Source organism: Vidua chalybeata, chromosome 5 (genome assembly GCF_026979565.1).
Source record: "Vidua chalybeata isolate OUT-0048 chromosome 5, bVidCha1 merged haplotype, whole genome shotgun sequence".
Lineage (NCBI taxonomy): Eukaryota > Metazoa > Chordata > Aves > Passeriformes > Viduidae > Vidua > Vidua chalybeata.
The window spans coordinates 23015391-23043100 of NC_071534.1; the positions used below are offsets into that span (position 1 = coordinate 23015391).

Sequence of the window (27710 nt, forward strand, 5' to 3'; positions counted from 1 at the left end):
TTACCAGGGTGTGAGTTTTTTACTGGAGTAATGCAAGCCTTGGCGTGTGGCACTTCCTAATTATTAACTAGTCTGCAGGCGAGCTCTGGTGTAATGTGTCTATTTGAACTGTAACATCTGTGAGTGTATGTAAAATATCCACAGTTTGTCTGCTTGCAGAATAAAAGCTAGTTGTCAGGAATCCAGCCAGATCTCAGTGAATGGAAAACGCTTCTTGTTTCCTGACAGTTCCCTTGTCTGGCTGTTACAGTGAACACTGATTCCTTTCCATGGGTGAGATAAGAGAACTGATAGGAGATGACTGAGAGGGGCAGCTTTTCTTTGTTTTTTCCACCCCTCTTTCTCTTCCCTTTCCTCTTCTCAGTTCTTACTAGTGGCAGTGTTTGCATTATCCATGAGCAGGTTGGACTAGATGCTGCCGTGTCCAGCAGGGGATGCACGGAGCAGGGGATGTGGGTGGCACTGCTAGTTGCACTACATCCAATGCCAATCCTGTTGCAACCGGCAGCAAGAGTCCTAAGGGTGCTCTTGCCCAGGCTGTTTGCTTCCTATTCTGTTACTGGTTTAGCTGATCATCACTTTCTTTACTCAGTGGTAGGCAGGTATTTGAAGCTGTATGGTAACAGATTGCAAAGCTGGACCTTGTGTTCCCATTCATCAGTGTTGTTCAAGCAATTCTCCTGTTTAGCCTTTCCACTTCTCTTGTCTGTCAAGAATTTCTTTAGCTGCAGGGAATTTAATAAAGAGGTTTGCATGATTAGCCAGGCTTTTAATGTGAAGCACAAACTTTGCATTTGTTGTCATCTGTATAAACAGAGTTTAGAAATTAAATAAACTGGCAGGTTTGGGTAAATAAAGTAAAACTAAGGTGAGAAGACAGTTCAACGCAAAGTACAGATGTGCTTTAATCCTATGCCATTGGAAATCAATAGCAGGATTTCTGTTGACTTTAATGAAAGTAGTATTTGGCACGTGTTAGCAGGTTACCGGTTTATTCAAATTGTTATTCCTCTTAACTTTTAACTTTATTGTCCTTCCTTATAACACAGTGGAACGTGATCATAAAGTTTCCTGCCATAAAGCTCTGGGGTAGATTGTATGATACATTTGGTTTGTTATTGGAAACAACTTAGATGAATTTGTGCATTAGTTACCACAGTGACTACAGACAGTATTGCATGCTGCATGGAGCAGTTAAAATATTGCCCAGTATATGATGTATGAGGTGCCTAATTTTGCCAGCAAGGTTTCTTCATTAGTGCTGTCTCAGTATACACAGTTCTAACTTACAACATTTTAAATTAAGGCACCTGTTAGCAAGTGTAAGGATAAGGAGATGATATCTCTAGCTTGTGAAGTAACACTCATGTTGATGTTTCTGTGGGTGTTTTTTCCACTTGTCATCTTGCACATGTTAAACCAAAGAATGGAACTTCTGTTCGTGTTATGTAGTCAATGTTTGTTAGCCAAGAAATCCACAGTTATGCTTATTTCAGCCTTATTTAAGGTGTGTATTGACCACCTCGGGCTGATTCTGTGTGTGGTGCACGAAGATGGTGCTGGATTCTTCTTTGAGTAAATTATTCCACTGGAGTAAATACTCATTAGAAGGCAGATTTAGATTACAGATAGGCGTTTTCTGTTTGCTGTTTGCAAAAGCCAGGAAGTTTGTCTCCCTTTCTCTCCCTAGGCTGTACTTGGGAGGCAATGGGGAGTAGCTGCAGGAGCCTACCTCCCCTCCTCCTTCATCTCCCTCTTTCTGCCTGAGCCACGACATCTTTTCTTCCTCCTCACCAGCAGGTGGAGGAAGCACTATTCTCCTCCAGCCGTTCCTCCAGAAAGTTAATTATTTTGGGAACTGATGACAAGCAGCAGCCCAACATGAAGAACAGGCACGTGGTGCATATTTGGACAGGCATGTTGTGTGGTGGCTGCCATGTGTTATTTATCTCTTTTGCATAATAAGTGCAGGTAGAAGGATGTTGCCAAATGAAATTGGTTTCTGGATCAAAATCTTGTGAAAAACCCTCAAACTTTAAAGCAACCAATTTTGTTATTTACAACTGCAGTGCAAATCTTTGCTTTGAAACAGGTCTGCTTCTTGATGAGTTTGAAGGGTTACACAGGGTCTTTGAAACCTGGAACAGCAACAGATTACATGAAAGGAGGACTTTTGCTTTGCTGATTGTATTTCTCTATATCATGACAAAACCAAAACATGAATATCAACAATGATAGCTCTGTCATGTCAGTAATTAAGACCCTGTTGGCCATGCAACCACTTGTTTGGAGTGTGGTTTTTAAGGGTTCCTTTTAACAGGATAATAGTGTACTTGTGATTCACTGAGAGCAGTGAAAGCCAGGTAAAACATTTGTTCTCTCACCTGTGCTGTCAATATCACAGAAAATGTCAGTATACCTCTCAAGCATGTAATTTTTTTTTATCTTTAATAATATATTTCCATTTTTTTCCCCTGAGAATTTCTTCAGTTAGCACTTAGGTCACTGCTTCATATTTATTTTTATCTTGATTGCACGGTGTGCATCTTCTGCAGGATAGTGTCCAAATCTGACACAGAATCTGTTTATTTCTTTTGAAATTCTTTGCTGCTCTTACTAAGACATCTTCCTTTGTGGCAGACATAGGAATAAGTATCTACACAATGCTCCTGTGATGTGAAGTGTCTGTACAGTACTTCGCTTAGCAGGTTCCCGATTCATGAATGTGGCTTCCACAGCTCTGATAATACACTTCAATTATAGTAACAATAGCTTGTATTACTACCCCATTTTATACATGAGAAATGAAAAACTTGCCAATTCAAGCCAAAATCAGCGAAAGTTTCAACTAGTTTTGAGTGCACAACCAAGTACCTGGTTCATCCAGACATGTAGACTATGTAACATCAGGGTCCTGTGGATAACACCCTCCTCTTGCAGAGCTCAGCCTGTCCTGCCTCCTGGCCTCTCTCTTTACCCCGAGGCTTTTGTCCCTGTGTGACATCCTGCATCGGTCTCCATTCCTGGCCCTTTTGTACTCCGCTGCCTCCCGCTTTGTTGTGTGTGCCAGAGCAGTGACCCGCGCAGGGCGTGCGGCTCTGCTCCCTGCTCCCAAGCTGGCAGCTGCCAGCAGGATCTGTGCAGCCTGTGGTGGCTGCTGTGGGCACCTCTCCTGCCATGCTACACTCACATGGGGCCAGAGGTTCTTCAGGGCAAAAGGGATTTTTGCAAAACATATCACCTAAATCTTATGCATGTATGTATGTGTGTATGTATGTATTTATTTATTTATTTAAGATGTTTAAACTGAGTTCCTTTAGGGACTCGTAATGTGACTAAATCTGGACAGTGTTTTCATGGTGCTGAAGGCATGTTAGTGAAACTCAGATCATCCTCTGCATGCATGGAAATTCTAGATCTGGAATGAATAGAAGTTGGAAAGAGTATATGGGTTTGAAAATAGTTTTGCTGGTAATTTGTTATTTGTTCCACCCTTAGCTAGTAGATGTGTTCTGAGATTGTGTTTAAAAAAAAAAGCAGCAAATGGAAAGAAACACATTGGAATTATTCTAATGTAATTCACAGTGAATATTTTGGGCTTTATTACCGTAGGAGTTACTACCTGGTTGTATCAAATTGCTGCAGTCTTCATAGAAACACTTGGATAATTGAAATGCCAAAGACCACCTTAACATTAAGGGGTGCAGACAGAAAAACACTGATTATAGCATGAAGGTCATCAGGAGAAAGGCACTAGAACAGATTACTAGTTTTCTGCACTGATTATTTCTGTTGGAGAAGCAGATTTGTTCAGGGAAGTATGGGTCAGTGGTATGAAAGTCTGAATTAATGACTAGCCAGTAAGGGGTCATCTGAATATATTAGTTTGTCAAGTCTTTTACCAAATTAAAGAACAGCATGTTCTTTGAGCTTTGAGTGAAGATCAAGTGATATCCTTTCAATGATGTTGCACTTCCTTACAGGTGAAGAAATTAAAAACTTCCAAGAGACTTGCCTTATTTTTTTTTTCTCCTGCATTAGATTGAGCAATTTTAGGCAGATAATTAACTTCCTGTGTCTCAGTGTATTCCTTTCTGGAAAGGTTAATATGAGAAAGTTAAACTAATGAACAGGGCTCATTTTGGCTTGATGCATACATAGTGTGATTCCCTCTACATGTGAAATTTCACAACAGAATTTGAGCCAATGTTTTTAATGCAGCTTTCAGCTAAAAACACTATAAAATGCCTAAGTGTTTTTACAAATGGTTTCATAGCACTATGTGCTAGAGAACACAAGAGAATTGAAATTGCTTGTACAAAGTCTTTCATTAGATATTGCTAAAATGTACTGCATTTTTTAGTGGCATGTGTTCTAAAAAATATTATTATTTTTTTAGGAACCACAGTGTGGATTTGCCATGTGGAGACAGTTATTGTATATATTGTAGTTCAGGGTCATACATGTTGAATAAAACTGTGTGGAATGTGCAGTTCTTGTGAACAATTGTTTATTCTTTACAGAACTGTAATTGTAGTTAGTCTGTGTTTTGTCTGGTAAATAAGTAACTAGAGTCTCTGCTGGAGTGAGGAATTGGGAGGAGGTGCACAGTGGCCACAACAGTGCCAAGGAAGAATGACACGTGTGGGTTGAAAACCAGCTCTGGGTGTATCAGCCCTGAGCACCAGCAGGTGAACGTGTGTACAGCCATGGTTATCCAGATGTAGAGTCTATAGGACACGTTTCCAAAAGCTGTGTACCAGGCATTCAGAGACTGGTTGATGACCTTTGGTTTGACACAAGCACCTGCCTGGTTCTAGTCTCTCCCTCCTGTACCACACTAACGTACTCTCTATCTACATGAACTGGGATGTTGATGTCAAAGAACCTCCTCTTGCTGTGCAACCGTGCTCCTCTCAGCAGGACACTTGTTCTCCTTACTGTTGTCTTGTAAGTTTTCCTCTAAAAAGCGGGACCAAACAATGTTTTCTGCCACAGCTCTGAATGATTCTCTGAAGCCAGAGGTGCAGGTTTGCCTCCAGGCTTGGGGTGGGATAGGAGCTCACAGCATGGATAGCAAAAGCCAGTGGTGGCTCCTCAGTGTGCTGGCCAGAGCCTCAGCATCTCCTGACCTGGCTTAGGCTGGAGGCTGCAGCCAATGCCCATCTTGGATGTTCTGCATTGATGGTTTGCACGCCATCAGTGATGGGCACGTTCACATGGGAATCTCTGACCTACAAGAGCACGTCCTTCTTGCCTCCTCCATAAGTAAGGATTTGTCCCTAAATTGCCCAGGTGTGCACCAGATACTTTATAGAAAAATCTCTTGTCATTAGCACTGATGGGTCAATGTACTTAGGATATTTGATATGTCAGAGGAAATGTCTCAGATGAAAAGGTTTCCAGCTAAATATGTAAATGATATTTGTCAGTGTTTCCCTCAAATACCTTCCAGCAGATGTGAGTACCATGTGTGTCCATTTAATAAACTAAACTGAAAATAATTTCCACTTTGATAGATATATGGGGAATAGCTGGGGAGGGCGGGGAGTGAACTACAAAGCAAGGTAAAAACTGCATATGTGTGTTGTTATATTTGATGACCAATTCATTAAAGCCATAAGTGCATCCAGGCTTTCAATAGTGTTCTCCTGCTGTTGCTTCCTGTACTCCCTGGCTACAAAATCAGTCTCTGTGGCTCTCATTTGTCTTACCCACATGAAAGACTTCGAGCATCTGCAAGTTATGATTTGAGAAGTATCTGCTTTTAAACAGAATATATTTTATCACCATGTCTTCACAGGCAGCATAGTACGTTGTATAAATTAGAGGATCCTAGACCTTTGAACACTTGGAGGCTGGGTGAGGTACTCTGTGTGTGTACTCTGTCTGGCCATTCCCCTCAAACATCCTGGACGCACACCAAAAATGCCAGATGTTCAGTAGATGTGGAGGCCCTCCTGTAACCTTTGCTGTGTGCTGCAAAGCATGGAGGGGGAAAGGTTGTAACCATCACTTGATCTTCCATGGTTCTTGTACTCTTATTTGAGCTCCATAATTTCTATATTTTCAACTACAGACCATGGGCCAATCCTCAATTCAGTCTGTTAAACTATTGCATGGTATAAGCTCATTGTATCCCTCAGCTCTCCAAAGATGGATGGGACTTGCTTAGCTCTGATGGTTTATGAACCATCAGTCCTTAAAGCTGCCATTGGTCCATGCTGTGATGGAAGTCCTGGGTCTTACTCAAGTATGGACTTTTTCAGGCTCTATCCTTACCAATGTAGGAGATAATAAAATACTTTAATGAGTTGTTCCATTCACTTGAAAAAAGCCCAGTCACAGAGCAGCTATGGTACAAGGGGTTGGCGTGGCTGGCATGTGTAAAACCATCCCAACCAGTTGTAAGTGAATGCAAACATCACAAAATAAATGCAGGTCTTGTTTTTAATAAGTATTAAGAAAACTGCAGCTGAGATTGCTGAGCTTAGCATGCTCCTAATGTAAGTGTTAATTTCTGGATTCCTCCTCAGCCTTCTCACTGTCAGCATTTCCCACTTCACCTCACCACACCATCATCTTGGTGCCTGAGAGCCCTTGCTGCTGAGTCCCTGGACGCCAGCCTGGTGAATGGGAAGGTCTGCTGCACCTTGTGTGGGGCTGACTGCCTCTGTGACGGAGCATGGGTGTTTGGCAGGCAGTGCTTCCCCTGTTGCTTTGCCTTCCTGGGGAACGTCGGTGATCCCAGAACTCCTCAGTGACTCTGGTGCAGCAGCCGCATGTGGGATGACTTAAGGCTGGAGCAGTGTCTTTGTTCTGAGGTCTGGCGGCTTGAGGGACGTGCAATTATCCTAATGTCTGGCTGGGCTGTGGAGCTGAGTCAGCATGTTTGGCCTTGAGCAGCACTGCCTCAGAATAAAGACACTAATTAAGGGACATTAGGCTTAAAAAAAGAATGATGTATTGTTCCTGCGAAAAGATACTAAGTTTAGGGACGAAATTTAGCTATTCCTTGGTAGATGAGAAAAATTGAGGTCCTGCTGTTGATGGAGATCTCAAAGCCTTCCTATCCTGTTTCCTGTACACAATAAGGCATTTGATCTCTGATGGTATTTCTAATCTCTATTAAATGCCTGATGGTGAAAGATATCTCCTTTTATTTGAGGTACAAGTGTTATTTTAAAAATGAATGTAAATATTTTTTAATCACAAAAGATAGCAGTAAGGGTTGGGTAGAAATACTTTTTTGAGCTGTGTGGTAACTAAGCAAATGTTTCTTTTTTGTTAAACGGTGCTTTGTTGTTGACAAAAAACGGTTAAGTCCTTTGCACACAAGTCTGACAGGGGAAGACAGCAAAGCATTTGTTAAAAAAATAGCTTCCAAGGCATGTGTTCAGAGCTGTCACTTATTTGCATATTTTTGCCACTCCGCACAAATCAAACATTATGGCTTCCCCAGCAGAGTGCAGCTCAGGAAGAAGGAGCGAAGGCACCTGGAGATGCCTGGGGACAGCTGGCGTGGTGGATTCCGCAGGGCAGAGCTGCAGGCTGTTGTTTTGGTGTAAGAAATAAAATAGCCTTTGGGAGGGCAAGAGGGGAGAGTGCAACCTTCCCATCTGGTATGTGCTCTAATGCCATGTGGTCTGGAACCTGGAAAATTCCTGTAAATACCTGCTGGAGGCAATGCAGGCTTAGCTGACTTGTGTAGGGATGTAACTGAGAGATGTTCGCATTGCTCTCTTGGGAAGATACCTTTCTAATCAGGACTATACATGAGCAATAGCATCCTTCATGCTACTCTTTTGTCATGTTTTTCTCTTCAGGGCACTAAAATGAGGTGAACCAATTAAATGGTGATCTGTGGGTTTAAGCTGTAATTCCTGTAGGAGCCAGTTGTTACAGCCATGCTTTGGGCTTCCAGAAGGGTGAGTGCTTTCCTTGAGGCTCATCTAGAAAGTCTGTGGTGGAGCCACAGGGAGAGAGCTGAGGTCGACCACAGCTCCAGCACTGTGTTGAGCCATTCCTTGTGTGGGTATAACCATCTCAGAAAAAAATTGCTCTTAAAATGAATGTCCTCTTCCATGGCTTTAGTCACACTTTGAAGGGATGGTGCCAATTTTTCAAAAGCCTGCCATCTCTTGTGCCTTGGAGACAGCTCATCACTGTTGAGCATCACCTGATACAACTCAGTTGCCGTTGTGTCAGCACAGCCTGGGAAGAATGAGGGCCTTTAGGTTGGACTGTGCATTGCATTTGCATCTAGGCCAGAGACTAGCCATCCTTTTCAACTGCAGGGTTTTTTTCTGTATACAGTTTGAGAGTTTTCTACCAGTGTTTCAGTAAAACAAAGTATTCCTTCTCTCTGTCTGGCATTTTATTATGTATATGTGATAGGCCTCATTTTGGGTTATGCATTGCTCACAAGGAATTCATCAGGGAGAAGGATTTCATACTGTACTTCAGCCTCTTTCAAGCCTTTCTTGGATGAAAGGAAAACCCTGCAACTGTGAATGTAACTGGTTATCATTATTGGATGTCATTACTCACTCACTCTGAGCATAAAACAAAAAAATTGCATCCCCTGTGATGTACGTGGGTAAAATGCTGCTCTCAGTTGCGTTAACACTTGTAAGCTGAAGAGTAGAGTTCGGCCCTTTGTTTCAATTGAAATATTTGTTTAACACAGGCAAGGACTAAATAATACACTTGAAAGTGATTTGTGTTATTGTCTGTAGAGCAGAGCTTGTATTTTATGAACTGGCTGATCATAAAGACAGCATAAATCATGTAAAGCATTCTCATTTGCCTTTTCTTTCTTTCTCTTTTTTTCTTTTTGCAGATGGGGCTTGTAGAGTAGAGTTGCAGTCAAATGTCTGCTCCAGGAAATTTTAGTTGAACTGTGCGAGTCCATTAAACAAATGTAATGGATTTTTGGAAAGAAGAACTGCATGTTTCAAACCAAATGTTTTACACAGAGAACATCTGGTTAGTTCTGGACATTTGTATGTAGAGCACATCAGACAGCAGCCGTAGTGAGTTCATCTGGGAGGTTGCCTGGGATGTAGTTGTAGGATATGACAGTTCAGTTGTTATGGAGAATAATTCCTATGAAGTATTGCCATAAACTGAATGTTTGGCACAAACAGCTGTATCTTCCTTTTATTTCACACCCAATTCTTCTTATCTGCCCAGCAAAACTCTAGATGCTGTTTAAATAACCCAGTAAAAGCTGGCACCTCAGAGCTGTATTCAAGCATGCCCAAGGAGGGGAAATGAAGCTTGCTCTGTGTTCAGGGAAGCACTATGGATTCCTGCCGTGGGCAGTGCAGCACGAGTGAGCAATGAATGCAATATGTGCAAATGGTTTGTGGGGTTGAGTTGGAAATGATCAGTATTCCACTGGTATTGTGTGGTGTTGCTTTGAGCAATGTGAATATGCAAAACTGGTGAAATGCATGTAATTAGCTTGACATTAGAGTTTATTTGGGCTACTGGAAGAACTTTAACCTAGGTAAATTAATAAGTCTGCTTTTATTTCACAGCATCGGAAATAATATATTTCCAGGAAATGTAGGAAATGTAGAAAAATGTCTTGTTTGGGAGTTAGTTCTTAAATTATTTCTGCAGTTTAACTGAGGAATGTGTGGTTCAAATGAGATTAAAGTTGTAATTTCCAAAGTAGCAACGCAGCTTCCCCTTTCAGGATTGTTTAACTAAAAAGTTAAACAAAGTGGGTTAGGCAGTCTCTTGGTCCAGTCCCTTGTGGACAGCAATTCACATTATGCAGCCCTGCTTTAATAGTCCTGCTCAGTCTGACATGATTTGTGGTATTTGCTGAGATGAGTTTCTGGACCGAGCAGCATGAAAGGGAATTGCTCCTCACTCTGAGGAAGGGGGTATGTCCAAGTCTGTGCGAAGGTCACTGGCAGGGTGAAGTAGGAGGCCTGGGCTGCTGTTGTTACACTACCTAACAGCTTAGCTTCTGGCAAGGGGATCCCATAAATATGAGTTCTAACTCTCGGTTGTTCAACTGACTCCAGCTAAAATACGTGCCAAAAAAGGTGTTTGTGCATGTTGAAGAAGGGGGCAACAGTCCTGGAGCTCGCAGGGTCTGGGGAAGTTCTTAGGCAAAAGCTTTCCATCCTGAAAAATAATTGCTTTGTGCTTTTTCCCTTCCAAAGTTAAGTCTCCTCATAACTACTTAGAACAACTGCCTGCGGTTGTGAACTCCTCTTCTAGCGGGGAAAGCTGGAATTATGCATTTAAGGCTGCAGAATTGCTCGATCACCAGCCACTTAATTGTAGGAAAGTGTAATTCATTCCTCACCCTCTCACATCCATTCCAAGCCCAACTAGCTTTAGGGAGCAAGAGTGTTCCTGTTCCTGTGTTAGTCTCTCTCCTGAGCCATTAGGGTGGCCCTGGTAATTTACTTTCAATAAATAGAAGGGCACAACAGGGGGTTCCTCTACCTTCAGGGGTGTAAATATTTCTCAGAAATCAGAGACGGATGGGGAAGAAATCTTAGCAAACTCCTTTCCTCCTGCTGTAGTAATTCCACCACATTCCGTCATAAATTCTAAGACAGTCCCTTCCCAGAAGGGACCATTAAATAGGTAATGTCCAGGCAGAACAGTGTAATACTGAAGCACTGTGTTAACAAAAATGAGTTTAATATTGCGAAGCGATCTGTAAGCCCTGGAGCAAAATAATCTGGGTGAAGCTTTGATACATGATTGCCAATCTTTTTGTTTTCTAAGAATATTTTTCCAGATAGGATATGGATTTATGGTTTGCTAGATTCCCACTAGGAAGTGGTGTTTATATTTTGATCCACCTTAGATCAGTTTAAGAAAGTATACTAGATACAGGTGCTTCTGATAGTTCCACGTCATTAACCATTCCAACTGTGCTGTTTAAACATATCTGTGCACCCTCCATCATATAATTTCTGTGGCCCACCGTTTTTGCACAATGCATCCTTGCTCATCAATGTAAATCAAAAAGACTAAAGTCTATAAATTCAGCTTTAAAAATCTCTTCACACTTAAAAATTCCATTCTGTTAATTAGGAATTTCAGGTGGTCAAACATTATGGTGTTGTTGGGTTTTAATGAGTGTTGTGGTGCTTGAAAGTACAGACATTTCTTTTAAAAAATATTCTTCCCAAGTTTTTTCCTTGTACTGTTGTAATTCTTGTGGTGAAACAGCACTTCCCTTTTTTCTCTGAAGGACTGTAGAACTGGAGAGCAAAATCAAAAGATCCACACAATACCAGCTGACTTCACATTTCTGGTGGAAGAGGCATTGTAAAGATGTGCAAAGCTCTCAATGATTCTGAGGTTTCTCTGAAGTCACAGAAGCTTCAGTGAAAAAGAGAGAATAATCCAAGTTACATTTATTTATCCACAACTTTCTCAAGCAGAACGTACCAATGAATGAAAATGTGCTGCGAGGTGGCTTCTTGGGAAAAAACTGGTTCTAAGAGTTCAAACAATGTCTAACCTTCTTCCTTGTTTAATGTGAATTACAGCCTTGCACTGATGTAGTACCTTTCACCTAAACCTGTAAAATCACTTTAGAGACTCTGCTAACTGCTAAGGTTACCATTATTTAGCAGCACATTGTAACAGTTTGCAGCAGTTGCTTAGAGGGTGTGAATAACCCCATTTCCAATTTAAATTATTGGAGGAATTACAGGAGACTGTGTAATTTTCAAACTGGAACTAGATCCAGGCACCAGGGCTTTATACCTGTCTTCTTAAGAAAGACATAAAGGCTTTTTTAAAATGACATAGCCAAGATCTTGGTTTTGTGTTTCATCCCCAAATTGATGCCTTGAACAGTGTGCACTCCTACTTTGGAGGATTACTTCAGTGTGGTTCACTGCTTATTCACAATGAAAAAACAACATTGAATTAAAGTCCCTCTCTGCTGCCTCAGGTTAGCATTTTGCATTACATCAGCAGCTGTGGTAGCTGTGAGATCAAGCCCCAAAATTACTGTGAAATCTATCTTCCAGTTTTTGGAGAGTGGATCTGTAATACCCATGTAACATTGAGAACAGTGAACTTGGGGCTTGTGAATTCTTTCACTCCTCTTTATCCTGACTTGCCAGTAATTTAATTAGTGCTAAACAGTCTGCACACAGACTCACAGAAGTTAAAAGACTGACTGACACAGGATTCTCTTTCAGGGACTTTTCCTCTTTTGCTCATGTGCTGGATGGAGCTATGCTGTGTTTGGAAGTCGATCAATAATGATTGCACAATTCTAACCTCATTTAAACTATGATATAAACAGACATGATAGAAACGGATGCTACCAGTTTTTTTCCTACTTAAAAGTGAAGTCAGCTTTTTTTTTTCTGCCTTTTTCCCCCCTGCCTCCTTTTTTCCCCCTTTTTTGTTCCAACAAAACTGTAACCTGGAAGAAAAGCAATTAGATTTTGTGAAATCCCAACTCTACACTGAGCATTTGGCTTCGGTAAATGTGGAAGCCAAAAATAAACATCTGCTTGGCAACTTCACTAGAAGTTAACTGTAAATGCAGTTTTCATCTTTTGAGTGAATGTGGCATTCAGTGCTGGTTAACATCTATTAAGGAGAATGATCCATAGTTGAGGCTGTAAAGCATATTTTTTTCTTTTTTAATTACAGTTATGAACCTCCATTGCCCTGGGGAAATCCCCTACCCCAGTTTCTTTCCAGATCTAATTTCTTATGTGCCAAAGCATGAACTTTCCTTGAAAATTTGAAAGTAGTTGGATGGGATATTTGTGAGTTATTAGACATTGGAAAGGAGATGATCTTCCATCAATCTGTGCATGATATGGAGGATATGGGGTTACATTTAGAAATGTATTAGAGAAAATATAAGCAGTCCCACTCTTTTCTCCAAGAGGGTGAAGTCTGCACATGATAGGCACTCTCCCAGGATGCCAGACCAGCCTTGGGCTCCAGTCCTGACAGAACCACAGCTGCAAACATCTTTAATAACCTGGTCATGTAAGACCTCTTCTTTTCAACAAATCTTCTGCAACCTCTGCTCCTACCACAGCAAATTTGTTGTACTGTGGTTAGGGAGGATTGAAGTGGATGCAGATTTGTGGTCGCATGCTATTGGGACAGCGGGGAGGGGTGAGAAGGGGCAACTTGAGGCATCACTAAGTGAAACGCATCATTATTGCTAGGGATGGTGGTTATTTGTAGGATCTTTCTTCTAGAACTGAACAGTGCTATGACTTAAGACTTCAGTAATGTGGTGTAAAAAGCTTTTGGGAAGGGAGAAGTTTTTTAGTATATTTCTGACATATATGACTTGAGGCAAGGATTCTCAGCATTAAATGAAGAAAGGTCTGCCAGGAAAATTTGTCAGAGAATGCACAGTGTAAATATGCCAGGCTTTTTATACATAGCTGAGGGTAGTGGGTACCAGACAATGGAGGGATGCAAATTTCCCAGTAAAGCAGTAGTTACTCAGGAAATGTGCTCACAAATCCTGATAACAAACACCGTATGTGGGGGTGAGGAAAGAAGTGAAGGAAGGGTGTTGTATGTTCCTCCTGGCACCCACTTTATATATGTACAGTATAAATGTGTTCATCTGGTACCTTCTACTGCTCATAAAAACTTGATTCTACAAACATCTTTCTCTGTGAATAAAGGGGGAGCTAGAGGGACTATATGATGCCCTTGCTGAGTGTTTGTGAATAGTTAATGCCTCTTCTCCACTTGAGAATCATCATTTATGATATGATAGCAACAACTATATCCAGCAGAACCAGAAAAGGAAAATTAAGGTAATCATACCTTCATTCTCCCAGAGACAGTGGCACATTGTGCCTCAGCTTATACAAACCGAATTTTGATTTAACATTTATCACACTGACTTGGGGCTTCTAGTGCCTTGGCACAAGAGTGAGTTTCTCTACAAGTAGTGACGTCAGCTTTGTTTTTTAGAAATATAATCTGCCTGGTACGTTGTGAAGAGGGGAATGAAACAGGGAGATGCTGATGTTTGCTATTTGCTGTTACCATGCAGAGTGAGGCAGCTGTAAAAAATACCTTTATGTCATACAAGCACATGGACCTGAGAGGTGCATCGAGGCACGTGCATCCTTGCCCTTTATGTGTGCAGCTGCTGGCTGGCAACAGCAATAACAGTGCTTTGTCCTTGGTAACATCCATGACATGAACAACACGTGATGGAACAAAGTAATGAGCAGAAGCTGAGATTTAAATCAGCAAAGGCTCACTTGGGTGCAGATGGCACCGGTTACTGCTTTGAGCAACTCTCCTGATTACTGCATAGTTTGCCAGCATATCAAACAATACAGTTGGGCTGCTGATAAATAATTAATAAGGATTTTGTTGAATGCTTGTCTCCCAGGCAGTATCACCATGGAGATGATCTGGCTTTTAGGATGTGAAAACTAACAATCTCCGAAACAATGGCATTGTGTCAACCTTACTCTTTCCCTGAAAGGGAGAGCTCTCAGAGATGTGTTAGCAGATTGCAAAACGCCAGGCACTAATTTTGCTTATACTCACAGTGGCCTTTTGTCAACTTTTCAGTGACTGCGTGAAATGTTTTCCATGACTGTGCAGAAGCTTGTTCTTAGAATTACATGTCCTGCATGATGCTCTTTAGTGCTGCATCTGGCTCACGGCTGGAATCTCAAGATAACTTTTTTTCAGCAAATGGACACAGCAAAGGTATAAATCATGTGGTAGGAGGCTTGCAAAAAGAAGTCCTCATGAGCACACCTTTTCAGAACCCTTTGGATGCTTCATTTCCCCATAGGAATATCTGTCCATGGATCCGTCTTCCCACCTGGAAAGTCCACAGGCCAATTAGACGGTTATTCAGCCTGCCCCCTGCGTTTCCTTTTTCTCCTTTGCGCAACCTCTGGAAGTGCCATTTCAATGCAACTACATTATCAGCATCCCTCTCCTTATCATTTGATTGCAGCCACCTCAGGGACCACATAATTTTGTAGCTTTGTTTCTTTTCCTCTTGAACTGGTGACGTCTGGGCCAAAAGCCATAGGCAGAGACTCCCCTGGAAAAAACATTATGTGGTGCCAGACTTTATTCTTTCTTACTTGACTCTGTGAAGCTGGAGAGAGAACAATGTACCTTTTCTCTCCCCACCCCCAAACATCCTCTGCTCTCCCTTTCTCTTCCTCCCCTGGTTGATCAACCTATTCTTTACCTCCACACCCCATTGGCACTTGGCACTTGGCACTTCCCACCTTCGAGTCTCAAAGAAAGGAAGCAGAGCTGTGAAACTGGCTGGGCTTCACCCACTTCCCATTGCTGGGTGGGGATGGATTCAGTTCACAGCTTTCAGAAAGGAGAGTTTTATGTGTATTTAACCTTCCCCTCCCTCTTCACCCAAAGAAAATGTTTTTTAATAATTTTCATTAAGCATATTTTCTGATATATTGCTCAGTGGCAACAAACTGGTTTCCCTTTCTCAGGGAACCTTGCACTCTATCCTGATGCTGGTTTTTTGACTCTCCACAATAGTATTGCAAGAGCTCATTGGAATTTGTTTGAGCATGGGTGGTATGTACAAGTGCTGGAACCAGCTTAAAAGTCACAGCCTCCCTCGGTGGAAAAACACAGTTCATATCTCACTATGATCCTAAAAATAGCCTTGGTAGATAATAGAGAGTGGAAGATTGTTTTCAATGGGTCTTAATGTACTGCATGCAGAAATTGCTGGGGAAGGGTCAATGGTTTGTGGCATTTAAGTAGTCAGGCTCAGCTACAGCACTCACTGACTTAAAAATCTGTGACTGCACTGTGGCTAGTTCTACCTTTATTTATATTCACACAACTCAGCTGGAAATGAGGCAAACTTAGGTTCATTAGACTAAAACAAACACATGAACCAACTTCCTGAAATCAAGTGAAACAGATTTTTTCTTTGATAAAAATACAGCCTCTTTTTGCTCAGCTGTAAACAATGATGCCAGCAGTGACTCAGCAGACATGGAGATTTGATATGGAAATGGGCACCTACTGCCATGCTCTTTGCCAGATGTTTAGACCTGGAGATACCTTTTTGTACACAGTGGTCTTGATCAGACTCTGTAAAAATAAATTCTACCTGTTTGCTCTGCTAAGCAGCCAAGAAGCTTGAAAAGGAAGAGAGACAGCTACGACTGAATGTACAGAAACCTTTGCAACCATCATACTTTTGAAGTATTTATAGTTCAATTCCAGTTATTTGTATGAAACAAAAGCAAAGAAGCATGAAGTGTGTGGAAAATACTTTATAATCTCTCTACACCAGTTCAGGGAGTGAGTATAAATCCTCTTTCCAGCAAATGGAAACCAGTAATTTATTGCAGCCTTGAAGAAAGCAATTTATTTCTCTACACTTCCTGCCCAGCACAATCTGCAAGCTGACTCACAGAGGGATGGGAAGCCAAAAGCTCTCCTCCCTCTTTCCTATCTGCTTCTGGAAGGCAGAGCAGCAGTGAAGCTGGGGCTGTGCTTGTGCAGAACAGTTTGGAAGCGCCTGGCAGCATTAGAGATTCTCACCCCCTGCCTGTGCCATAGATTTTAGAGAGGGTATTCTCTTTACCTCCTTCTGAGCAGAGACTGGTACCAGAACTGGCGGTGCAGGTGGAGGTGCTTTCATTCCATCTCTGATGGTCTTTCTCTCCCCCTGACCCATATGTGGGACCATGCAGCCATCAGAGCTGCAGAAGATACTGGGGATGGTTTTGGTGCACACAGCCAGTAATGATCGCCAGAGCGAAATTTCACATGGCCTAATTTTGAGCTGTGACCTTGGTGCTCATGCATGTATTGAACTTTGCATGTGTGAGCTGTCCCGCATGTGTGAGCTCACGTGTGTGAAGTTAGGCATGTGCTGAAGTGTTTTGCCAGATTGGATACTGTGTCTATAGGGGCTTTGGGTGAACCTGAACCTGTTTTGTTGGGGTGAGAGGCTTTAGATTTCATTATTAGGAATTTGATATGTTACTCTCTCTGGGTGCAAGGTCTTGGAATTATCTGAAATTCTCATTAAGACAAGAAGCTAGGAAAAATACAAATTCCTCCACCAGTAATGTTACTAAAAATACTATAATTAAATTATCTAAGTCTTAAACCCAGTAAAATATATTGAAAAGTGTGGTAGAGGTATAAGTACCGTGTTTTGAGAGTACCAAAGGGACTAACAGCACTTTCCCTGCAGATATTGAGCTGGAATATTTGGAGTAGTTAATATAGCTGATGTAAAAAAGAGTGTTGCTTTTTCTGTACTCTTGATTCATAGGCTGTGACCCTTAATAAATTTTGATGTTGCTCACAGTGAAGCCGCTGCTTTCAGAGAAAGCAAAAAAGCAGGCTAGAAAGAAAGAAAGAAAGAAAGGAGCCTTAAGAATGAACAAACAAGTTCTTTCATAAGGTATTTCTCAATAGACATTATTTCCTATTATGCTGAAGTTATTCAGGTCCATCATGCAGCAGTCCGGTAAATGGGGTTTAGAAAAATTGAGCCAGCTCTGTCTGGTATTAAAAGCATAAGCACTCTTTGAAAATGTATTTTCTGGAAAATATTTCTGAAAGAAATGAATTTCATGAAAGAAGTTATATTATTGATATTTTAGAATACCTGGAAGGGAGGCTTGTTTTATGGTCAATACCATAACGTACAGCTAGGGGTCTTATTTTGCGCAAAGATATGAAAACAATGAAACATGTAATAAATACCCGGAATGTGATTGTGATTTGTGATGTTTCCATGAAATACTGAATAAAACCCAACTGGGCTGCTCTCTTGTTTGTGTTATTTTTTTCACATCAGTAGACTTGAGCCCAACTATTCTTGCTGACGTGGTCTGAGCAGACTGGTGTAGCTGAAAGACTTGACTGGCAGAAATCTGTTTCTTAGAAGGGAAGAGCTGGAATGAAGGCTGTCCTGCTCCATTAATCCTACTCTGGGATGCCACCTCTGACAGTGACCGTCTGCTGATACTGATCACTCACTGTTTGGCCTTTAGGAGCAGGTTACCAGCAAGGCTGTGCATGGCTGGTAGCCTTTGAAGTGTGGAACCTATCCACTTGGGGATTGTGCAGGCCACCAGGCAGATGACATGTGGTGAAAAGTATTTTTTGAGATGCCTTTGACCCTTTCACTTTCCTGACACCCTTTTTGAGGAGAAAAAGAGCAATTGAACATGGGGAAAGGTATCAGAAATCATCCTTTAATAACCAGATGATTTATTGAATAAGGCACTTCTGTGGTGTGTTGCACAGTTTGGGAGGAAGAGGCAGGCAGCAATTTCTGAGATGATACTGTCCTTGTTTCCTTTAGGAGTCATGTTGCCTTTCTGTTTTGATTTTCTCATCTTCTGAAAGTGGATAAATTGTGCTGTTTCACCACTTGCTTATCAAGGTTTAACTAATAAATGGTTACAGCTTATGTGCTGTGCAAATAGACAGTGATACTACTTTGTTAGTGCGTGTGAGTAAACCTTTCTTACGTGCGAGTGCTTGCACTGGTAACGCACAAGAGGCACTGCCTCCAACGCAGCGCTCTTGCTGTGTGTCAGGATTGCAGGGAATGGACTGACCGTGGCCAGGTGGATGCTTAGAGCTGCCCTGGCTCCACTGACACCACTGGAGTAAAGATGTTTCACACCTGCCAATTGCCATTCCTTGTTTCCAAGTGCTGGTCACTGTGATGTGAAGGAACTGAGTGAGGGAAGAGAAAGTCTTGAATGTTAAAACCCAAGAGATGTGTTCAGCATGTATTCTTTCCTTATACTGGGATGAGACGTTGCAGCCTGGATGTCACTGACAAAATCCCAAGTACTTTGGCTGGGCTGTTGAATTCTACCGCTGCAACTGGGAAGTGATGCTTTCAGGAGAGCTTAAGTACCATCTTTGAAATTTGGGTAAACTTTTAGTAATAGCCTTTATAAATTAAGGTGCCTTAATTTTCAGCATGGGTTGTGAGAGTGTAAACTCTCTGGTCCTGTTAAAAAATAAGTTCCCAGGCAACACATCTGTTTGCATTAGAATATTGATCCAAACATATATTTACAAAGTGCTTCCAGACTTTTCAATCATGTTTGCATTTTTGTATGTAAAAATATGTTTTCTTATATACAATTATTCCACAAAGGCCAGTTACAGTAATTATGGGTAGATGTGCAAAAGTCCTGTCTCTGAAGCTCACAGTCAAGTTATCAGGAGATTGGCATGTCCTCTGGGCTGCTGTTATTACTTTACCAGCCATGAATGGGGAAGAATTTGCTCCCTGTTGTATATTTGACAATGAAACCCTTCTTAAATTCTTCCTCAGAGCCAAGTACAAGGCTGTCTTTTAATAAAAAGTGTGTTTTTACCCATGTCTATATTTATTTCTTGTAGGAATGCACATACTGCTCCAAGAGCCACCCACATCCTTCTGTATGCAGGGTGTATTTGCATTTGCAGTCAGTCCCAGTGCAAACATGGGAAGGGGAAAAATCCAATGTCGTCTTTAGAGTTGGTTGCCTTTTCCATCTCTAGAATTACTTGGAGGCTATGTTGGTCACTCATTCAATTAAGATCTGTTGTATTACCTTTTCTAGAAATATGTGCCATGTAAATAAGACTATAGCTATGTTGATACTTTTAAAATCTCTATTCCAAATGTTTAGGTCAAGAGGAAAAAATAATTGTATTGGTTTTAACATGCAAATAATTTTGTCCCTTGACTTCTTTTTGTTCTGCTGTCCCAAAGTAGGGGAGCACTTGAGCAAGAGCTTAATTTTAAGCACGTGCAGCAGTCTTTGGGAATTCAAGGGGATGGGGCATGTGCTTAATGCTTTTTTGAACAATGTTGCTTTTCAGAGTTGAAGGCTTTGTAGGAAACCTGATCCTTTAAACAGGCTCCTGTTTATGTACATTTCAATTTTATAATATTGTAAGTTTTTCTCTTCTTTCCTCAATATCCTCAATGCTACATCATATAATGAAAACAATACTGGTCATGCCACTTGCAATTACTGAAGTAGGCAGTGAATTTTTTTTTTCTACAGTAACTGGGGAAATAATGTAAATCATAGATTAACAAATGTTTTCCCAGGAGAAGTCCACAGTAGTTGGCTACAAAGAATGACACAAGTTTGGTTTACCCATAAAAGGGTGGTCATCTCAGCAGGTCGGTGATGTTTTTCAAAGACATATTGTTGATTTTAAACTAGCTGATAATTTATTCCCTGAACTCTGGCTTAAAAAAACAATTCAGGGTAAATATTGAGTACAATAATGGCCATGCTGCCATTCAGTTTGCACAATGCCCTCACCTTCCCTCTCCCGCCAGCCTTCTCTGCATTGTTGCTTTCTGCATTTTTCATAGGGCATGAGATGACCTCCACGATTATTTATGGGGGTGCTCAGATAAGACCTTTTTTCACAGGCAATGCACATACACACACTCACAAGGACTGTTATAATTTGAATTTATATTGCAAGTTCAGCTATCACTTCCTCTGTTCCCACCCTGCCTTTTGGAGAGACATCCAGTCACATGATATGCTTGTGAAAAAACCTGCTGATTGAAGAAGGATGCAGGAAGGATATGGTTTTGCAGTGACTGCATAAATGTTGTTTAGGACCTGAAGCCTTGTGTTTAAAGGAGGACGAGTTTAGATGTGAATTTCAAAGATTTATTTATTCTGATTTTTTAATAAGTCATAACTCCTGAACAGTTTGCCTGCTTTAGAGAACCATGGACTAACCTGTGTCAATGGGATAGTTTATGTATTAACATGGATATCAACACATAATCAGCACCCTGGATTTCCTGCCTCTGTACCATCAGAGATCTCAAAGTTTTTTTCAAAGAAATTGTCTCAAAAGTTTCTTTTCGAAATTGTCAGATGCAATCATGTCTTAGCAAATGTACTTCCCACCAAAATCTCCTGGGGAGTTTTGCCATTTGAATAAGGAGAGTACTTAGGCTAGCACAGAGATCTTTCCAAAAGATGCTGTGTTCCCCCTTATTGAAGTCCTAAGACCTGAAGAGCCCAAAACTTCATGTCACCCATTACACTGTAATGACAGTGTATTTATTGTTATACAGTGAGGGAGCTGGACCATGGAGGTTTGTATTTTAAGGGTTTGTTTTGGTCATTCCATGTTCTGCCAATATCTAACATCTGTATTTATTTTTTAACTCTTCTTAGTGGATTAGATGCATCTGTTCAGTTCCAAGAATAATGCTTGATTTCCTGCATTTATAGGTTGCAATAAAATCCATTCGTAAGGACAAAATTAAGGATGAGCAAGATATGGTTCACATCAGACGGGAGATTGAGATCATGTCATCCCTCAGCCACCCTCATATCATCACCATATATGAAGGTTAGTGAATGTGATTTTCCTCCCTGACTGTTCTGTTACGTTCTTGCAGACCTGATGTTCATGTTTCTTGAGATCGTGCACCAAACCAACCCTTACTCCTTGTGTAACCCATCCCTTACCAACGAGGCTGCCTTGAGCACTGCTTCCCCTCTGAGCTACCAGTGTTTCACAGATGCATAAACCTTTGCTTGGAAGAGCTGCTTCTTGTGTGAGTTCACTGTGTCAGTCACAGGTGGGAGATGGTTGCATGTATCACCTCATGTCCTTGTTCCCACTGCACAGTTCAGTTTCATTTCACCCTCACTCATGAACCAGTCTGATGTCTGTTTCTGTTCCCAGCCCATTAACCAGTTTCCTTATTTGCTTTTTTTTCCCTGGACTGCACAGACTGCTCTTATCTGTTCTAAGACTTGGGTCCTCCCTACCAGCCAGTTCAAGTTGCTAGTTCTGTCATTGCAACTTTTCCCCCTGAATCCCAGCATCCGCTTCCTGTCCATCTCTGCACACTTTCCTGTCAGTCTGGTGGCTGGCTTATAATTCCTGTTTCCTTATCCTGTCTTCCTCCTTTGCCTCCTTTCTTCCTGGGACATGGCTAGGAAGATTTGCTAGTTTGTTTATGTCCCAGCACTAGCTCAGCAAGTCAGGCCATGTGCATGCTAAAAGACACCAGCCAAAAGGCCTGTTGCTGCAAGGAGGGAGGCTGCATGTTGGACATGGAATGTAGATTCCAGAGGTTCAGAGGGATCTGGGTCAGGCAGCCTTGTCCCTGGGGATCACCCTTTTTCCTCTGTGAAGAACAGGAAGCCTGAATTTAGCCCTACACATTTCCATAGCTGGGAGGTAAATGCAGAAGGTGATGAGACGTATATGGCAGCTCTGCTCTGAGAGTTGATATGACTGATTAAAACAAGGACTGTCTTGGCGTACTGTTACACTATCGCATATTGAGTTATTCAAAAGCATGTTCTTGTACTTGAAAAGAGATGAGTATCTGTCTTTTTATTGAATAAACTCATAAAAGGATCTGGAAACAGAAAAGGGGAGGGATGCTGTGTCAGCATGTAGGTTGCAAATGGAACAAAAGTTACTTCAAATATGGATGGGAACTCAGGAAAAAAAAATATTAAGTATGCTGTGGTTCTTTGACCAGTTGCCCTTTTCATCCTTTAAATAGTTTTTACTGAGTTAAAATATTTGTAAAAGTGAAAAAGATTACAGCATTTTTAGGAAGCAGACACTAAGTCCTGTGGGAGTAAAACTTCCCTCTCTGGCCTTGCGGAGGGAGGAGCAGTGCTTCTGCAGTAAGAGCAAGTTGAGCTCCATGATGGAGAATTCATCTTGTCTGAGGAGGATGAGCACCTATGTCAGGTTCTGGTGCATATTCCAAGCAGTCAGAGTCAGTATTTGGCCTGTAGCAGCCAATGCTGTAACTTAAGATGTGGTAGCACTGGGAAGATGCGTGGTTGTGCAGCTGAACCCACAGGAGCTGCTCAGAGGTGAGGGTGTGACCTCAGGGACCCTTGAGTGTGTGCTTCTCTTGAAGCTGAAGAGTACTTGTTGTGAAGTTAAGGGACTACTACATCAAGGACTGAAGTATTTGTATCCTCTCAAAGTTGGACTTTAAACACATAGATTTTCCTCTTGAGTGATGCATAAAGAGTGATAATATTGCTATCCCTTGACACAAAATGTTGAAGTCAGTAAATCCTAAGAGATGGGCTTAATCTCACTAAAATTAAGCAATCCAACATTTCTGCAGTTGGTGTATGCTACAAGTCTAGTGTCCCTCTCTAGTCAAGAGAGTTCAGCATCTTCCCAGGGTGGTTGTCTCCCTCCTGGGAGACGTTTTTTCAGATAAGTGGGATAAATGACATATTGGAGGCTCCTGTTGGAGTCTAGCTGACTAACTTAGATCAGATGCTTAACTTTAAGACTGAAGCCACCCTAGAGATATTTTACTCCTATCTCACAAATTTTTACTGCATGTTTCCAGACTGCCACTGCACGTTGAACACCTCTCTCTATAGGTGCCAGGTTGCACAGATGTACGTACCATGGACAATGCTGGATATTCCTGTAATAATCTTTGAAAGCTCTTTGTACTGCATTTACAAACATGTGTTTTCCTTAAGTAGGGTCTTATTTAGGTATCCTTTTGACCCTCCTGCTAATAGCAATTAACCTCTGAATTTGTCTACTTGATGTAAAGACAACCTTATCTTTTTTTATTGATACCAAGCAAATTCAGATGTGTGGAAACCAAGTTTTCCAATTTAAAGTTACTTCTTTGTAACCTAATCATAAGGCATGGACCTTGCCCATTACTGCCAGGGCAGATGTACAGTTGTGACTAAAGAAATTCCATCCTCTCAGCAGGGCTGTAATTGGCAATCTGTCGAGTGTGGCTGTGAGGGAAGTGCTCCTTTAAGTGACTTTAAACTCCTTGAAAGGAGCCGGATAAATGAAGTCAGCTTTGCTGGCAGTGTTCTGATTTCAGCACATAAATTTTAATTTATAGAATAATGCCTCTGTCCATTCATCTGTCTGTCTCTCCCCTGCCCCTCACCCTTCCTTTGCCCTATTGCTTTTTTGCCTTGAAAACTCCAGCATTTTATAATAAAGCCTTTGAGAGCTAACATATTTTTCCAGGGGTAGCTTGAGTGCAAAGTCTACCTCATCTGGCAATACTTTATAAAAGTTAAACCAGGGAAGGAACATTCTGCAAACATTTAAACATGTGTTGGGCCAATCATGAGGGTGAAGTTACACTTGATACATTTAGGAGTGAGCTCTTGAGTCTTTGTAGTGTGAAGTACAGTTGTCTGCACGACTGTTTCTGTGCTGAAAGAGTTGTCCTTGGTCAGCAGAATCATACAGAAAAATCTGCCCTTTTGCAAAATGTACTTAAAGGTGAACAGACTATTAACTAACATGTTTATAGAAATAGTTTACTGAAGATCTTCCCTGGAGAATGAATAAACAAAATTTGGTGCTCGTGGAACATGATGGCATTAACATAAACGAGTAACTGAAGGAAAGTGTGTGCTGAAGTGCTCTGCTGAACTGAGGCCAGGATGCTTATAAGAGTGCTGCACACTTTACATTAACAAAGCACAAAATATGGATCTCCCAAGTTAGATGCACTTCTTTTTTCTTCTAGGTTGCATTTATGGTACTCTTAAGAGAAAGCAGAGAGATTCTCCATCATATGTCTGCCAGTCCACAATGGCTTGAGCTAGGTTGCATGCTTAATCAGGAGACTGGTTCAGCTCTACTTTCAAACCCCAAAGGCAATAGGAGATAATCTGACAGTGTGTAACAGCAGTGACATAGTATTCCAGGATACTCACTGCACTTGCCAAATACATGTTCAATCTCACATTTTGTGCCAGACGTCATGCAACAAAGCATAAACACACTTGGTGTCTCACACATAGGCCTATCTCCAGTATGGGAAGCTGTGTCAGTCAAGTCACCGTATCATTAGCAAAAACAGCTGCATTGTCAGAAATCTGCCTGTGTGGCAGCTGTTAAAGGTGTGTGGACACAAGCCATTGCTGAGGAACTGCATCCCTGCAGCAGCACTGGCTCAGACAAGTGTCTCTGCCATCAGCTGCGTGTGGACCTCAGGGTGGGGCAGCAGCCGGGGGCCAGGGTGGCAAAATAGTCACCTATCTCAGGCTGTGACAGTTCAGAGCAATCCCAGCCTCTGTCCAGGCCTTTGCTATCTCCTGGTTTTCAGACATAATCAAAACAAATTTTGGTGCCTAATGACCCCACCCTTTCTGTGTGCAAAACACCTGAAAAAGCCACAAGTCCCTTTAAACATCACGTGAATGACTGGGCTTTAATCAAGAATGTTGGAAGTTGGAAAGCTGAAATTATTCTTTTTTTTTTTTTTGCCAAGAGAAAGTACTTCAGTAGTGATACTGTTTAACCACATTTCTAATTGATTTCCTCTAATTATGTAGGCTTTTGACCTTTGAGTACTTTATTCTCATTGTTTTCAGTTGATAACATCCAAGAACATCAAGTAATATTTCAAGTGTCTGGAGATGCTAATGAAACAAGAATAAACAAACTTAACTCTTTAGTTACCATACCCCAGCTTTATGAATTTCCTGCCATTGAGGGTGATCACCTAAACAGCACTTCATCGGACATGACATAAACTCAAATGTGTGAGATCACGGGCAGGTCCGGTTTAAATGTCAAACTGATTGCCAGCAGCGATGGAAATTTATTTCCATCTTCCCATTTACACAATCCTACCACAGCAATGTAAATATTTGCTTCTCTGAAGTTCCTTGACAGTTTAAATAATATTTAAATAAAGGGGAGTTGGTGCTTGTATTCTTTGCTGAAACAAAGACAATTAATGTAACATGTTATTGTGGCCAAATTAGCAACTGTCATTTTTCCTTCCTTCTAAAGAGCAAACCATCATAATCGGCATATCTTCAGTCTTGCTCTGTGAGAAACAACCTCACCAAGGATAATAGTTCCCATTCTGAGTTAATCTCCTCACTGGGGAGTAAATTATGGCATGCTGTCTGATTTAAAAAGATTATTGCATGATCTTAACTACATTCCTTTAATTTAAAAGGAGATGCAATTTGGCTGAATAAGGCTATAATTCAGGAAAATAATTTAACACAAGTTTAGCATTAGAATACATACTTTATGTCTTGATATCTTCAATTATAATTAAGCATATGTATAAATTTATGTGTATGCATATACATGGTTTTCTCATTGGACCTGGGATATTTTCATGTCTGCTATATGCTCTGTTAAAAACAGTAATAAAATACTACTACTACTAAAAAAACAGCTAAATAAAAATTATGCCAAGGGGCTGTAAAACAGTCAAAAACACAAAAGCTGAATCAAGCTGAATTTCTAAGGTAAAGGACAGTTTTCAGTACTCGCATGACTTTTTGAAGAATAATTCAAGGCTTATTACACAAGTGAGGTAATTGGGTCATACGTGAATTTTCTGAATGAAAAGGTTATTCTAGTCTGCATCTCCAAAATTAAAAACAAACTCGCTTGTTCTTTTGATTTGGCTGACCTTTAATAAAAGAGCATTTTGTAGCAGTGGAAAGGTACTTCTGTCTGCGGCTGTTAGGAGAGTAATAAAAATACCACTGAATGGAAAGACACCAGATGGAAGGAATGTCAACATACTGGAACTAATTTAGGAGATTGCTCTGATAGAGAGCAAAGGCATGAGGAGAATTCAAATGGTTCCAGTGCAAAGAGATTGGCCACCCCTCTTAAACTAACAAACTAAAATCCTTACCCTAGGGTTACATGTAAACCAAATGGAATCAGCCCACAAGGAGATAGTCCTTTTGGGAGGAGGGGAAATAATCCACCCCCCTCAGCACTCACTCTGACTTCAGTATTCTATGAGCTTGGAGGAAGGGCAAAAGCCTCCTGCTTTTTTTTTATTTTGGTAGTAAGTCAGTCCAGAGTGAGCTGTCCTAATAGAGAGGTGTACAGTGTACCATTAAATCTTTCTGACTGATGTTTGCAAAACTTGCCAATCTGGGCTTTCAACAATTTTACGGTGAAGCACATCTTAGCAGAGAAGAAATGTAGTGAGTGTGTTCATTTGGTATCAGACTTGTCCCATGAGTTTCAGAGGAGGTGACTTTGGTGTAGCTAGAGGGACAAATTTGGCAGTAGGATTGAAAAGAAGAGTGCTGATGAGCAAGAGGTCAACCAGCGCTATTTGGAAAATGGGAGGCTGTAGATAGAAGCGGAGTTCATAATTTCACAGCCTCTAACTATAAATAAGTGGAGAGATTATATGCAAGAGCTATTGCTATAGTACAACAACCTGCGAAAGAGGGACAGGTTGTTCACATAACAAATTGTACTTTGTCTCAGATATGTCTTTGATAGCGAAAAGTGAAATTCTTTCCCAATTTCACATTTATGTTCTTCAAGGAACTTTGAAGTCAGCAGATTTGGTTTCAATTATGAGCCTGGAGGTATAGACTTTTTCTGTGTCACTTTTAAAAAAGAAACAAACACATTAGACTTAAGGGCGGGGTTTAAAGAAAAGTAAGAAATCTTTGACCACTGTATCTTAAGCACCCTTTGCTGCTTGGGTTCCCAAGGCTTTTGGGGTGACCAGGCCAAACCCCACAACCTTGTAGTCCCCTGGAAAATGCTGTTTGTCCATGTTGCTGTGGCCAGTGTCCTAGTCCTTTGCTCATCTCCTGGGGATACAATCATGTTGTTCCTCACACCTTGAGGTTCATGCTGTTCCTGCTCCTGATTCCTGATGCGCTCTCACACTGCTGTCCCTGCTTCCT

At 41.2% G+C, this 27710-nt stretch overlaps 1 protein-coding gene across 1 annotated transcript in view; it reads left to right on the top strand.

Moving 5' to 3' along the window:
• The window catches only part of NUAK1 (NUAK family kinase 1), a 46636-nt gene that overhangs the window by 1940 nt on the left and 16986 nt on the right, over window positions 1-27710 (top strand). The window contains exon 2 of the mRNA XM_053943817.1: window positions 21261-21381. Within this exon, the coding sequence (XP_053799792.1) occupies window positions 21261-21381 (121 nt within the window). The remainder of the gene's footprint in view (window positions 1-21260; window positions 21382-27710) is intronic.